This window comes from Leucoraja erinacea, chromosome 11 (genome assembly GCF_028641065.1).
Source record: "Leucoraja erinacea ecotype New England chromosome 11, Leri_hhj_1, whole genome shotgun sequence".
NCBI lineage: Eukaryota > Metazoa > Chordata > Chondrichthyes > Rajiformes > Rajidae > Leucoraja > Leucoraja erinaceus.
In genome coordinates this window covers 25,947,130-25,963,044 of record NC_073387.1, presented here as the reverse complement: position 1 = coordinate 25,963,044, position 15,915 = coordinate 25,947,130, and the positions used below count along the sequence as shown (strand labels likewise).

The 15,915-nt window shown below is 40.8% G+C and overlaps 2 protein-coding genes across 3 annotated transcripts in view; one reads left to right on the top strand and one right to left on the bottom strand.

The window, feature by feature from the left end:
- Positions 1 to 471: 471 nt before the first annotated feature.
- On the bottom strand, positions 472 to 12,321 carry LOC129701611 (PRELI domain-containing protein 1, mitochondrial-like). Its single transcript, XM_055642923.1, has 6 exons — positions 12,191 to 12,321; positions 8,004 to 8,186; positions 6,554 to 6,785; positions 5,203 to 5,307; positions 4,217 to 4,295; positions 472 to 2,608 (listed from the first exon to the last, which is right to left on the bottom strand). The coding sequence occupies exons 2-6, from the start codon at positions 8,093 to 8,095 to the stop codon at positions 2,469 to 2,471; spliced, it is 648 nt and encodes a 215-aa protein (XP_055498898.1). The 5' UTR covers positions 8,096 to 8,186; positions 12,191 to 12,321; the 3' UTR covers positions 472 to 2,468.
- A 167-nt stretch (positions 12,322 to 12,488) lies between these two features.
- Positions 12,489 to 15,915, top strand: part of rab24 (RAB24, member RAS oncogene family) — a 29,718-nt gene continuing 26,291 nt past the window's right edge. The window contains exon 1 of one of the 2 annotated variants that reach the window (XM_055642922.1): positions 12,489 to 12,833. The gene's annotated coding sequence lies outside the window, so the exon portion shown is untranslated. Of the gene's footprint in view, positions 12,834 to 14,628; positions 14,817 to 15,915 lie in introns of those variants that run through there. The other variant, XM_055642921.1, reaches the window with a different exon arrangement.

The window sequence follows — 15,915 nt, the reverse complement described above, 5'->3', positions numbered from 1 at the left end:
GCTTTCATTTTTCATCTAATTGGATCATAGGGGTTTTATCTACCTGTAAATAATCTCCCTCCAGCGTTCAAGGAACCCAGGATTTTGGTACTCTGGCTGGTGTTCAAATACCTTGAAATGCCTCTGATCATAACAAAATGGAACAGTGGTGACATGCCAAACAGGAAATTGCACCTCCTGGCTCTGACAATCCATGTGGTGTCATCAGCCATGTCAAAACAAGGATTCAAATGCACTTCTCTCACAAATAGAAAATTGAAGAAGAACTCTGGTCTTGCAAAATAATCCTACAGGGCAACAATCTAGTAACTATCCTAATTAGTTGCTACGCATGTATCGCATGGTTGTGTTAAGCAGAAAACGAAAGTATATGGCTAGGATCTCAAATTAAAATGAAAATCCAGAAAAAGGGTAACCATTTCTGTGACATTTCAGAAGTTGGGTAAATAAAAGCAGCAGGTAAACTTAAGCAAGTGTAATGGAGTTCTGGCCAAGTTGTCTTTATTGCAATTTTTTACAACACTATCTATTTTTAACAATAAACATTTTCACATAATTTACACACTTTGTTTCAGATACATTTAGCAAATGTGGTTGACAGTACAGTATCAAGTTTTAAAACCTCACAGTTGCTGATCACATTGCTGGCTAACAAAACAATATAAAAACAGTAAACATAGCTTTGGGATGAGACTTCCAGCGTAGAATTGTTGGGATATTTCAAAAAGAGATGGAAACAAAACTGGCCTCAGGAAATTTGCAAACAACGTCCCCCATCTCCCAATAGTGAGCAGAACATACAGTAATGTTAAATCCTGTCCGCCTGAAACTCCAATCCAGTGCGGCCAACTGGACAACGTGCATTTATGGCAAAGTTAAATGTGGAGGAGTCACTGTGGTGGATGTTTATGTTAAAATGTATTTTGTGTGTTCCATTACTTTTTAGTTGTATGACTAACTTGGCAAATGAAATTCCTCGTATGTTGCAAAACATACTTGGCTAAGAAAGTATTTTTGTATTGTATACTGCCTCAGTGTAATCTACTATATTTCACGCTTGTACTTATGTATGGTTGTATCAGAATCAGAATCAATTTATTTGTCATTTGTATCTAATGTATGGTAAGATTGCTACTGAACTGTATACAAAAAGAAATCTCACTGTACCTGAGTTCATGTGACAATAAAGTACCATTAATATCCGAACTATATAGTAAACCTATAATAGTACGCATGAGACAAAATAAGAATGTTGTATTTTTAATGAGCAAATGCCACAATTCCTGTTGGTTTTTAATTCTGAGTTGCAGGGCACAGCAATCTGATGTGCCTTAAACACATTTTAAAGATGTTTCCCTGTGATAAAGCACTGAAGTTACAAGATATTTATGTTGAGTTCATACCACCTATCATCTAGTCCATGAAAATAAATATTTACGTGGAAACAAAGAGGGAAACCAAAAGGGTTAGCATTAAATGGAAATGTTACTGGTCGCAAAACAGACTGAGGGAACTTACAGATTATTATTTCCTGACGTTTTCTGTGATTGAGTATTATAGACTTTTGCCTTGCTCCCATAAACACAATGAATCCAGTGTTTCCTCTGTCCCAATGCTGACCACAAAGGACAGATATACAAATAGGGAAGGGATTAGAGCGATATGGCCCAAATGCTAACAAATGGGACCAGCCCAGAAAGCAACTTGGTTAACATGGACAAGGTGGGTCTAAGGGTCCACTTCTGTGCTGAATCGCCTTATGACTCCAATGGAACACAGCAAAAGTAGTAACCTTGGTGACAAGCAGAAATGCAAGTGCAAATCTTTTGTCGCCCTGAGGAAGAGATTAGCTAGTTTCTCGGTAGGGAAGGTCATTGAGGCAGATCTGATTGCATTTTCACTCCTGAGTCTCTAACCCTTTATAATTGAGTTAAAATTATCTAAAGATCTTCCTCCAGTTTTGCATAAGATTCAACAAACAGAAACAAGTACTTAAAGAACATGATGTGCATTTAATTGTTTTGCATCATAATAGTTTTTTGCCTCTATCTCACTCTCCAAAACAATATTTCTTATTCTTCCCTTTCCTTTACACCCCACCCAATTCACAGCAGCTTTTAAAACAAAATTCTACAAATCATGTTTGGAAAGCTTGTCCAAAGACCAGACAAAGTGCCTTAATTTAGAATACTTCAAAATATCTTGAACTATCTTCAATTTGAAATGTTGCTGATTTAAAATTGCTTAATTGGATTTTTTTTTTAGATTGAATGATAAATACTTTACATTGGTTGTATAATGCCTTCCTTTGGATTCATTCTACTAAATCTGTTGGACTGATTGACTAAATTTCTGCAAATATCTCCATGAAATGACCGGTACATTGATGGTTGCGACTGCTCGATATGCCAAACTGCACTGATTGACCTTGTGTTTTCACACACAATAGAGGGTAAAAAAACAAAGCCTTAAACATATTGGGTTTTTTTCTGTGGTCCTGCTTTGCTGGCAAGATTCTTTGCTTTCTCTGTAGCTGCCAGCGCAGTTTCCTTAGCCTTCTCGGTTGCTTCTTTCGCAGTCTCTCTCAATGTTTTCATTGGTGTTTCACCTGAAGAGGGTGGTGAAGGGAAGAGATGGAAGGGAATGGAAAAAATAAACACCATTAAATTGGGCGTTTCCAGACTCAGGATAACCACTGGGTTACTATTCTGCACTCTAATACATTCTAATCAGATTTTACCAAAAACTAATTCATTTTATGACATTTCAGAAACATCAACAGTTCAGCATCTGAATAGCAGGTATTCCCTTTCTATCCACAGGGGATTCATTTCCTTCCATCTCACGGAGCCCAATTTCTACACACCCTTTTGACTTAATGGAAAAAATAATTGTAATATTGTGTAGCATCTAAAGAATTCTGAATTAACCGTGTATTGGCATATTAATAAGAATAACCTTCTCTGGGTTTATTTGGAAATAAACCTTGCTAGGTTATTGGAATTTAACTACATTAAATGATTTTGCAAATTAGATTTAAAACTCAAGACTTTGTTTTCCAATGCTGAATCTGGATGTCACCGATATAAAAAACAAAAAACTACACTGTAATCCAATATATATATTTTTTAAAGAATTCATTTCTCTCATGCCCCAAGGTAGGAGGGGAGAGGGTGCAATGACTGTACAACAGCAATCAGGTATAAGAAACCAGCTACCAGATGTAGTTAAAGCATTTTGACAATATTTAAAATACATTTGGACAGGTACATGGGTTTAGTTGGCAAATGGAACTAGCTTAGATAGGGCATCTTGTTCAGCATTGACGAGTTGAGCAGAAGGGTCCGTTTCCACACTGTATGACTCTATGATAGCCTTGGATAGCGTGTTTATTACATGGAGTGCATGCATAGGCTAGACCTCAGTTCCATAGTTTAAAATAACACAAGGTGATCATTGCAACATACAAAGTTCTGAGAGGGCCTAACGGTAGAGATAGGAAGATGCCTCCCTTGGCTAAGGCATCTAGAATTAGGTGGGGATCATGATTTCAAAATAGGATGGAAACCAATTAGCATTGAAATTTTCGCAGGACAGTGAATCTTTGAGATTCTCTACCTGAGAAGCCTGCAGTCCACAAAATAGGATTTCTGTTCAAAACAGAAATCAATAGAATTTTGGATATTGAAGGAATCAAGGGATGAGATGATAGGGCAAAAATAAATCACACTGACGTAGAAGTTCTTGTTGACTAACAAATGAGGCTTGAGGCCAAATGGCCTGCTCTTGTTGAAACAAGGAACTGCAGATGTGGTCAATGTACAATGGGACACAAAGTGTTGGAGTAACTCAGCAGGTCCGACAGCATCTTTGGAGTACATGGATAAATGATGTTTAAGGTCAAGACCCTTTTTCATACCTGCTTCTGTTTCCTTGGCAATAGCCCCAATCTTGTTAAAATGAATGTTATCTTCATTAAAAATTCTCTAGAATATGGAAATGTAATAGTTCTTTAACATTATTTAACCTAGTCCAAATAGATGTCATTTCCATTGATGTTTCCATACGTCCCACTACTGCTTATTAGGTAACCATAAATGTGATGAATCCTGTTCCATTGGTATGATTATTAAATAATTTTGAGATTGGCATTACATTGGCTCAGCAATGCTTATGATGCCAGGAAGCGATGGATGCATATCATTTACAGACATACCGTGCATTCTAGCCAGAATGTATTCAAAACCTTTCATAGTTTTAGTTATGCTGTTCTTAAAACTGGCAAGGCCGCATTCCTAAAAGAGATAAAGGAGATGAAGTACAATTACACTCTCACATATAGGACAGCAAGTTAGTACATAATCTATCACTTGATGGATACCTCACCAAAGCAAAGCAAACTATTCAGCACAACTCCCAACGCCTACCAATTTCTACAGATGCAGCATAGAAAGCATCCTTTCCAGATGTAGCATACCTTGCTATGGCATCTGCTCTGTCTGAGACAGCAAGGAATTGCAGGGTTGTGAACGCAGCCCAGTGCATCACACAATTCAGCCTCTTCCCATCTACCCCATCTACACTTCATGCTGCCTCGGGGATAGTGACCAACATTAAGGACCACTCACACCCCGTCATTCTCTCTTATGATCTTTTCCTTCAAGAAGGAGATAGAAAAGCTTGAAATTCATTACCACCGGATTCAGCTCTTTCCTTGTTGTTCAGTGCACTTTCTCTATAACTATAACACTCTCTTCTGCATTCTGATTCGTTTTCTCTTTTACACTACCTTGATATACTCATGTATGGAGTGATTTGCCTGGATAGCACAAAAACTAAGTTTTTCACAGCAGCTCGGTACACATAACAATAATAACAAAGCAAAACTAAACCAAATCATTTTATGCAAGGAACATGGTTTATCCTTCAACCTTTGTTACTTTACTCCAACATAAATACTCCACAGTAACTGCAGATAAGTCAAATGCCCAAAAGTATTCAATTCACTTGGCTGCCAAACGGAAATTACACAAGGGTGGTCATACATGTTAGAGCCTTAAACCAGCGAACTATACAAAACACTGATCTTGTACACTGATGTCAAATTACCTCACACCTCACTTATGGTTGTAATGAATTTAAAAGGTTGACGAACAATAATGACTCTCAAGATGAAATGAAAACTGAAATATACACACTGACCTGAATAGCTCGTGAGACGCCATAAAAGTTTGAAGAAATCCAGGCTTCACGTTTAATTTGAGTCCAGTTCAAATTCTCAGGATGTAATCTATATATGCAACACTCCTGCACGACCCGATTAAAACCAAAAACAGAGGCATTAATGGCAAAGGCCTTAACATTTCCATATATTTTTACTTGACCCTTTCCTCTTGCACGGCTCCTCATTAAATCTAATTTGCACTGCATTCAACATCGTTGACAAGATTGTCTCTAATGGTGGTATAGAACATGGCCAAAGTTCCAAAAGAAACATCGTCTTCTTTTGAATAAAAGGTTTGATATTTCAAATAATCTTTTCCAGACTCTATTAAATGTTGACGTCTATCACTGCCTACCATCCAAATGCATGTTACCATAATCCCAGGAGTGCAGCCTCTTTCTTTAGTCGTACATCCATCTTTCTTCAGTCACCATGTTAACCAATTGCTGAATCAGCTATGCTTCAACAACTAAATCAAATGTGCATTCCACCTTTTGTCCAAAATATTTTTTAATTTAAACTTACATCAATGCTGTCATTCGAATTCCTTCAATTACCAGACAGTTTCCCTTATTTTTCATGTATATTTTGAGAGGATAGCATCCACTTTTTCCACGCAAATATCAACCTCCAAAATCCCTTTGCTCTTCCACATTATTCAAACCTCCCTCCGTCCTAAAGAATAATTTGCATCATTAAAGTTACATCTTCTCAGGCAGTCCATCAGGATTGAGGATGACTTCTATTTACGTTTTGTGGGTTCAAATGTGGTTAACATGAGAAATGCAGATCTTATCACGGATGGGGCAGGTGGTGGATGACAAGGCAGGCAGGTGAGTCATCATTGGAGATTGGGAGTGGTCCATTCCATCCACTGCTTTGGCTCACAATGCACGGAGAGATTCACAACACTAACCTAAATACTCCTCAACTTTGAGACACCTGGGAATCAGTGTCTGCCTGGTAATCTCTTCCCACACTTAGAATTACCACAAGAGCAAATGTGCTCATTAATCAAGAGTTGGCCTAGTTACTTCCTCGGAAAGCATGTAAAGTGCAGGTAACTAACTATATATCACTGTAAGTTGGTGTGCTACAAAGTACAGAATTTTCTAGGCCTGAGGCATACACTTGTCACACAAGCTCCGGATACGTCAAGGGGGGGGGGAGGGGCTTAAATAAGGGAATCATTTTTCTTCCAATATTGGAACTGCACTGTTTCCACCCACTGATGCTGGAACCAAAGGGCAAGACACATGTCATTGCGAAGCATTTGCTCAGGAAAGCCATAGGAAGAGGATAAATCTAAAAACATAAAAATCAGATGACATGACATACCATAAACCGTGAATGATTGATGTTCCAGGTAAATGTAGTCAGAGTTTTGTGTTTTAAATCAACTACTGAATCTTCTACAACGAAAGCTGAGTGGGCAACATTAGTGGGAAATAATCGCTCTGCCCACCGAGGGACTATGCTCGTCTTGGTGAGAAGTCGTCGGGAAATCACCCTGTCAAGTGTTACTTCGCGGTGGATGACATCCTCTGTAAGTACATGTTTGCTGGGGGTGTAGAAATATTGAAATATTAATAGCTTTGACTTCAGTTTTAGTTTATCAATCAAAATGTTTTCACCTAGAAAATATTCTAACTTAAAATGCAACAGTTATCATTTTATTTTAAACCAACAGCATTCGGCAACATTTCCTCAATAAAGTCCAAGCCACACAATATGAAACAGGCATACCAGTTGCCCTCAGAGTAAAAAATAGGAAAAAGTTAACTGGTCAGTCATTTACATATTTAACTGTAGAATTCCAAAGGTGCAGAAAAGATGTAGTATCTGCCCAAATGATTATAGTAATAATTCATATGTAATTAATTCACTTTTGCATGAGGCATTACTGTGCAAATATCCACATAACGTCACCCTTGAAAATTATATTGTAGGATAGAATCCTTTATGCACAGAGAATGAAGTGAATAGTAACACTCCCTTTCAGACAGAAAATAAGAAACCTGAAAAATCACCATCTCCATGATATATAATTTTGTCTTCTCATACATCACCTCAAAGGGCTTGCCAATTGGATCAATTAAGATCCTGGAGTATAAAAGTTATCAGACGTTACATCAGCATAGCCACATTAGATTCATGCCTAAGGTTCCAAAGATGCAAAGTGTGTGGGTAGTTTTCTAACCTAGTATGGCTGATTCTCATAATTCAAATGAATAAACAAATTCTAGAAACTGGTGTTTACAATGCAATCTCCTTTACATTGGAAAATCCAAATGTAGATTGGGTGACCATTTAGCTGAGTGCCTGCGTTCAATCCGCAGAGACAACCCCAAGTTTCCTGGTGCCTGCCCGCTCTAACTGTTTTCATTATTTATCAACTGGGTGAACTGGTTTATTTATTGTTCATCCCCATGACGACTCTAGCCGCACCCCAGTAGGTATTCCCTGGGGTGGAAGATTGCAACCTTCACGTGGTACGCCCTGCTTCGACGAATGCAATCAACCCGGCGTGCACAATCAAATAAGTTGTCCTACAACTTTAGGCTGTGCACGCCATATGCAAGAAGGTATTCTCTTTATCCTATCCATCCCTTCTTCATCCTCTCTGCAATTTTAAACCAATTTATTTTCTCTTTCATATCTTTGAAACAGTTAACTGTTTCTCCTTCCACAGATGCTGCCTGCCTTGCGCAGTGTTTCCAGCATTTCATGTTATTTCAGATTCCCAGCATCTGCAGACATTTTGAAAAGTTGAACTCACCTGTATGGGTTTGGATAGCGCTGCCAGAAAGCAGCCAATACTTGGTCCCATGAATTCTTCAGGTCATTCAGACACAAGTAGTACTTCACCATTGCTCCCGGAAGATAAGAATAAATCAATAAAAACAGAACTTGGTGCCTTGGTCAAGTTGGCAGAGATTATCATTCCTTGATATGAGATGGCCTAGATTGTTTGTAAATAAAGTTAAGTATTAGTTCAAAGCCCTAACCAGATTAACAGCAGTACTACTATATTATGCAGTCTCAATTCCAACCACCATTTTCTTCGTGATACCAAATGTCTTCTCTTCACATCAATTTCTGTTGTTATTTGTCACAAAGCTTGCCCCTGAGACAGTTAAAACTCTCCCAATGGCACTCTCCATTCCTTTAGAAATAGAAAATAAGGCCACCAATCATTTTGCTTTTAGTGATCTATTACTGTTGCATATGCATCAATAATTGATGCCAATTTTTTTCTGCAACTTCTCTGAAGTGGCTGCTAGAAATTGTACTAACCATACACAAAAAGTACACATTCACGATCTGAATTAGAATTTTCTTTGCAGTTGGCACATGATGTGCACTTGCAGGAATATTATAGGAAGGACATTCAAGTTATGAAAAGGGCACAGAGATGATTCATGTGATCAATAAGAATTAAGTTACGATGCCAACACATCACCGGACACACCAAACAAGTAACATTTATGTGCTGCACGATGGCGCAGCGATAGAGTTGTTGCCTTACCGCGCCAGACACCCGGGTTCGATCCCGACTATGGGCCCTGTCTGTATGGAGTTTGTACATTCTCCCTGTGACCGCTTGGGTTTTGCCCGGGTGCTCTGGTTTCCTCCCACATTCCAAAGATGTACAGACAGAATTATAGGTTAATTGGCTTCGGTTAAGATTGTAAATTGTCCCTAATGTGTAGGATAGCCCTAATGTACAGAGATCGCTGGTCGGTGCGGACTCAGTGGGCGATAAAATCTGTTTCCACACTGTATCTCTAAACTAAACCAGAATTCTGATAACATTTAATTTCCACTTCCAAAAATGTAAGTTTCAGGTTCTCTCAGTTTTTTTTTGCCAACCATGATTAGTTTAATTTAAAGATACAGTATGGAAACAAGCCCTTCGGCCCAACAAATCCAAGCTTACCATCGATCACTCATTCGCACACGAGTTCTACACACTCCCTACACCAGGGGCAATTTACAGAGGCCAATTAACCTACAAACCCGCATGTGTTTGGGATTTGGGAGGAAACCTATGCGGTCACAAGGAGATGGTGCAGACTCCACACAGACAGCACCTAAGGTCAGTATCAAACAGTAAAGCAGCAGCTCTATCAGCTGCGCCACTATGCCGCCATTCTTTTGAAAACATTCTATCCTTATTCCAAGTAGTTTTCATGTACCTCACCCAGTTATTTCCACTTCTCTTTGCTGATACTTCCCAAAATTTGCTTTAAAATAAAAACAATGATGCACCCAAATAACCTGCTGGATTACCTGGTTATTCAGTAATTGCAGTGCCAGATATCAGTCAAATTTGAACTTGAGTCAGCACCGCACTGTTTTCGCATTATCATTCCCTGAACCTGCAACTGCCAACTGGTTATCAAAAATCACAGCAAATTGTGATCAGTTGTGCATTTGTGCTGAGGATCGGCTTATATTAATGCAGCTTATTAATGCAGGTAAGTACAAGATGTTGAATTTTGGGAAGTCAAATGAGGGCAGGACATTCACAGTGAATGGCAGTTCCCTGGGGAAAGTTGTAGAGCAGTGATCTAAGTTAACAAGTACATAGTTCCCCAAAAGTGGCACCACGGGTTGATAGGGTAGTAAAGATGACTTTTGATACAATGCCCTTCATCAGTCCGAGTTGAATACAGAAGTTGTGAAATTATGTTACAGTCGTACTAAAAGTTAGTGAAGACAAATTCTTCATTAGAACGGGTGTAAAGGGTTATGGGGTGAAGGCAGGAAATGGGATTAGGAGGCAGAGATCAGCCATGATTGAATAGCGGAGTGGACTCGATGGGCCAAATGGCCTAATTCTACTATAACGTGAATAGGGAGAGGCTGGGCAGGCTAGGATTTCATTCTTTGGATAACAGGTGGCTGTGGGATGATCATATAGGGAGGTTGCACGACAGTCGGGTCATGACCCATGACCCATACTGTTGCAACGCTACGCCAACTGGAGTACACGCGATGAACTGCAGGTAAGCACTGATCATTGTTTCCAGCATAGCGGGACCGTTAAAACCTGCCGAAATTGTCAATTTGTGCGCTGTAAATAATTATAGAAATCGGGATAAACGTGAGAGATATTTATCCTACTTCAGAATTCCAAAAGTGAGGAGAAATGTCGGTAGATAGAAGCGAGAGCTGAAGGGCCAACAACAGCCAATGTGCTTGGCGAACATTGGCCATTTGCTCACTGCATTTCATCTACAGTAAGGCATTATTTGTGTTTTTTCTTGATTCCTTTGGCATCTAAAAAGTTTCAGAAGTGATAAATCTGGCTGTAAAATTTTAAAATCGCATATGGTTCTCAAGTTGGTTTTTACATATAAAAAGAAATTTTTTAAATCGCCAACAATTTGTGGGTTTTGAATTACTTTTTACTCAGATGCAAGCAAAGGAATGGCATAATTGTTAGCTGTTAATTGGACATAATCAACCTTAGCAAATTGTCAATATCCTATTGAAAGGGAGTGGGTGTTTAAGCTGTCGGAACATTTTATTATTTGCCAAAATATACATCTCAATAGCATAATGATAGACTTACTTTTCCACACACCACTCGTAAGTCTGGAGATTTTTTTAATGATAAATTTAGCTTCTGAAGCGTTTTATTTTTGCATGTATAAACCCACTTCAGAACCATGGGCGATTTAAAAAATTTACAGCCAGATTTATCACTTCTTGAGACTTTTTAGATACAAAAGGAATCAAGAAAAAACACAAATAATGCCTTACTGAATGAAATGCAGTCAGCAAACGTGATCATTCCCAACATTTTCCAATTTGATATTTGCACGGCCAATGTTCGCCAAGGACTTTAGCTGTTGCTTCCCTTTACCTTCATTTTGCTTCACTTTTGGAATTCTGCAGTTGGGAACATGTCTCTCACTCTTATCCCGACTTCCACAATTTTTTACAGTGCAAAAATCCACCATTTTGGCGTTTTTTAACAGGAAGGAAAGTATGAGTTTCGTGTATTAACAACATATATGGGAAGCTGCATTGTCCTCCAGATGGATTGAGCGACTTCGTGCGTCAAGCCCTATGACCCGGTGACCTTACGTGCAACCCCCCTATAAAGGTGTATAAAATCAGGTGAAGGATAGGGTGAATGGACATTATTTTACCCCAGATTGGGGAATCAACAAACCAATGGATATAGTTTTAAAGTGTAAAAATAATGAACTTCAGATGCCGGGTTACAAAAAAAGATACAAAATGCTGGAATAACTCCGTGGCAGCACTCCTGGGCGTTTTGGGTTGGGACGTCTGAAAAGGCAGCCAGACCTGAAACGTCACCTATCCATGTTCATCCAGGGATGCTAGACACAAAATGTTGAGAGTAAATCAGCGGGACCGGCAGCATCTCTGGAGAGAAGGAATGGGTGACGTTTCGAGTCGAGACCTTTCTTCAGACTGAACACGAGTTACTTTGTGTCTTTTTGAGGTTGAAGGTGCGAGGGGTTGACCAGAGGGTCAACGTTTTTCATTCAGAGAGTGGCAGGTATGGAATGAGCTGCAGAGTGGGAAGGTGAGATATGTACTATAACAGCATTTAAAATACTCTTGGATGGAGAAGTAGATGGAACATGTTGGTTGGTGTGAGCAAGTTGGGCCGAAGTGGCTGTTTTCACACTGTAAGACTCTATTAGATGGGACAACTTGATCGAAATGGACAAGTTGGGCCGAAGAACGTATTTCCGAGCCGTTGCCATCAGATTGTTCTTTTCACAGGTCACTGTGAGCTCAGACCCAACAACCTCTTAGCGGGCGGCGGGAGGACCCAGCAACCTTCTGCCGGTCATCCTGGACACAGTCTCCTCTCGCCTGGTTGTCTCCGTCAAAGTCCACGGACGCAGCCTCACCGCAGGTCAACGACGGCTCGCTGCTTGCCCGTGCCGAGTGCTGCTCCGATCCGGAAACCCTCACCTCTTTCATGTCCTTTTCCCTACTGGAGCCACGCTTCATCACAGCACCTCCCCATCCTCCGCCATCTTCAACATCTCTGCCCTCCGACAGCAAACCTTCCGCGTCCGGGGCAAAGGGCGAAGCTCGCGCAGGCGCCGTGGAGCAGTGAGTGACTGCAAAGCACCTTTGCTTGAGCAGCAGAATCGTGAATTATTCACCAGGGGGAAGTTTGCTAATCTGAGCAAAATTACAATCCCATATATAGTACAAAATCAAGTGAAACCTACTAACTATAACATAAAACCTACAGGCCAAAGAAAACGAGAAACTTAAAACAATTAACGTCACTAGAGAGAAAAAGTAAAAGGCTAGATAGAGCTAGATTGACCAATCCTCCAGACCTGGAGACCTGCGCTCGTGTGTTTCAAATAGGATGGTTGGAGAGATAATCTCCAAAACTCCATAAATACTGAAAAAGAACATATGGATCGGAAAACAACTAAGTTGTAAATTTAAAAATAATATATCCCAGCATAAAAAGTATATAAATGTTTAGCAGCGGGGATATTGCAAGTATATGGAGGTTTCACGGCAGTCGGGTCACGACCGATGACCCGTACTGTTGCTAGGCTACTCCAAATGGATTACACGCGATGAACTGCAGGTAGGCATTTACCATTGTTTCCAGCGTAGCGGGCCCGTTAAAACCCGCTGAAATGCCGTTTGCTCACTGCATTTCATCAACGAATGTATTTTTTCTTGATTCCTTTGGCATCTAAAAAGTTTCAGAAGTGATAAATCTGGCTGTAATTTTTTTTAATCGCCCATGGTTCCCAAGTGGGTTTTTACATACAAAATGAAAACGCATCTGAAGAAAAATTTACAGCCAGATTTATCACCTGAGAATTTTTAGATACCAAAGGAATCAAGAAAAACACAAATAATGCCTTACTTGATGAAATGCAGTGAGCAAACGCGATAATTCCCAATATTTTCAATTCCGATATCTGCACAGCCAATGTTTACCAAGCACTTTAGCTGCTGTTGTCCCTTCAGTTCTCGCTTCTCTATACCTTCATTTCGCTTCACTTTTGGAATTCTAAAGTTGGGTACATGTCTCTCAAACTTACCCCGACTCCCACAATTTTTTTCAGCGCAAAAATCCAAACTTTTGGCGGTTTTTAACAGGTAGGAAAGTACGCGTTTTTAGCGTTAATAACATATACCGGAAGTGACGGATGTCCTCCAGATGGATTTAGCGGCTCCATGCGTCGAGCCCCCTGACCCAGTGACCTTTCGTGCAACCCCCCTATATGTAAGCTGGGCACCAAATGCTGGAGTAACTCAGCAGCTTATCTGGAGAAAAAGAATAGGTGACGTTTCAGGTCGAGACCCGCCTTCAGACCCTATTTCGACCTGAAACGCCACCTATTCCTTTTCTCCAGATGTTGCCTCACCCGCTGCGTTGCGCCAGCATTTTGTGTCTTATCTTCGGTGTAAACCAGCATCTGCAGTTCCTTCCGACACACGTGGCATGTATGCATGTGATACTGAAAGACATCCATCGGAACTCTTCATGTCGTGACTAATACCTGATTCATACATATATAGTTGACAAATTTATCGCAAATCATCTTTGTCCTTTCATAAAATTAAATGGCAAGCAATCTCTAATATTGAGCATGTTAAATTAAGTTTAGTTTATTGTTGTCCTCAAGAAAAGTGAGATATAGATACAATGGAAATCCTGTTTGCAGGAGCATCAGTCATAGACTCAACATAAAACATAAATTATACAAATTCTTCAAGACAGTAAAAAGAAAAATGGTAAAAAAAAAAGCATTTTGCAATACGTCCATAGTAGTGCAATAGGCGATCGATCTATAGTTCAATGGTACTTTATTGTCACATGTTCCTAGATACAGTTAAATTATATTTTTCCATACAGTTCAGTACAGATCCTGCTATACATAAGCACAATCATACTTAAGTATGTGTGTAGGAATAATAGATTACACTGAACCAGTAAACAAAAGTCATCAAGTTTCCGACACCTGTCAAGATCGGTTGTGTTAGAGGCTCAACTTGGCCATCTAGGCCGGTAGTCCTGGTGTGTCGTCAGTGGGTTTTAGTTGCAGAGGTCAGCCTGATCAGGTGAAGTTGTCGATGTCCTCCACCGTGCTGCTGCAGGCTACGGTTAATGCGTGCTCGGCCACTTGCATAGGCGCCCAAATCTATTCGAGTTCCAGGAAGCCACTGGGTTTCTATCGGCCCATACCACCAAGTGGTATATAGAACAAATGAATGAATGAAATTTTATTCCCGCCCAAGTGACGTCAGCTCCACCCCGTCACTCGGACCTCAGCCCCGCCCACCCAGGAAACCGCGCTCACGGGTCGCCATGGCCCCGCCCCTCGGCCCGGGCTTCCGCCCACGGCTCGCCCCGCCCCGCCCCGCCCTGCGCGAGGAGCCGCCGCCGCCGGCCGCAGTCAGTCAGTCAGTCAGTCCGCTTTGTGGAAGCGGCGGTGGAGCGAGGATTATATTCTGCTGGCTGGCACCGATTCTGATTTAGACTTTATTGCGCCGTCCTGCTGCAGCTCCTCATCGTCTCCAGCGTTCAGCCCAGCCGGCCTGCGCTGCGGCGAAGGTAAGAGTTACACTCAGTAGGTGGCTTGTGTTGGTGGTTCCTCAGGAGCCGGTGGGCCCAGATCCCCCCCCCCCCCCCCCCCCCGTCAGTGGGGCAGAGGTGGCAGGGCTACAGCGACGAGGCATTTTTATATATCAGGAAAACTGCGTGCTGGGCTCTCGGCTCATCACCTCACTGTCAAGAGTTACCTTTCTGCAGGGGGCAGGATAGTCTAGACTGGCCCACCGGCCATGGCCCAATCTCACAGTTCATGTATGGAGTCACTGCATGACAGTCGGATGAGAACCCTAATTCTTGTCGATACACTCCGAATGTACTCAAATAATCCCACCTGGGATAAGATCAATCAGCAGTTAGTTGGAAAGTCTTTAGCGATGTCATTAAAATCGGCACGAGATGCGTACAGTTGTGGGAATTGCACAGTTTCTTGAGATTGAAGTGTACCTCCTATTATAAGAAAAATCCAGCAATCCGCATTTAGGTTGACAAATACTTTACAGTGGTATTGAACACGAAGTTGATGCTGATTCAAGTAAACAAATAACAAGCAGATTACTAAAATCTAGATTAAATACAAACTTTGAAGGAATGCCTGGAATGAGTGTGGGGATTACAGATCTCGTGAGTCTTAATAACTGAAGATATGGACGCCAGTGGTGGAACGGAACCCTTTAAGAGTTTTGGAGCAGGAAGTGATAGTTGGGAATGGTTGAAATGACAGGAAATGAAAGTGAGAAATGTAAGCATTAAGCTTCTGTGCTCCTACCTTTGCTGACTCTAACAGTGGCAGCTCCGCTCAAGTTTACCTGTCATAGAATCATAAGACAAGGAAACAGGCCCTTTATCCCAACTTGCTCATGATGACCAAGATGCCCTATCTGCACTAGTTCCACGTGGATGCCTTTCTTATCCATATCCCTGTCCAAATGTCTTTTAAATGTTATTACAGTACCTGACTCGCAACAAGAGTTTTGAATGATTGTGTTTGTAAAGAGCTGAATAAGGGGAGTTCTGTGCTGGAATAATCCACTTTAAAGGTCCAAGGCAATGGATGTGTATTTCAGCAGGAGTCAAGGCAGGGGCAAATATCGGAATGGAA

Bases quoted from the DNA above. Each gene is read 5' to 3' on its own strand.
- LOC129701611 (XM_055642923.1), bottom strand. From the start codon at position 8,095: ATGGTGAAGTACTACTTGTGTCTGAATGACCTGAAGAATTCATGGGAC. The intron at 6,786-8,003 runs GTGAGTTCAACT...CTACACCCCCAG, and splicing joins CGCTATCCAAACCCATACAG to CAAACATGTACTTACAGAGG. The intron at 2,609-4,216 runs GTATGTCTGTAA...CACCCTCTTCAG, and splicing joins CATTCTGGCTAGAATGCACG to GTGAAACACCAATGAAAACA.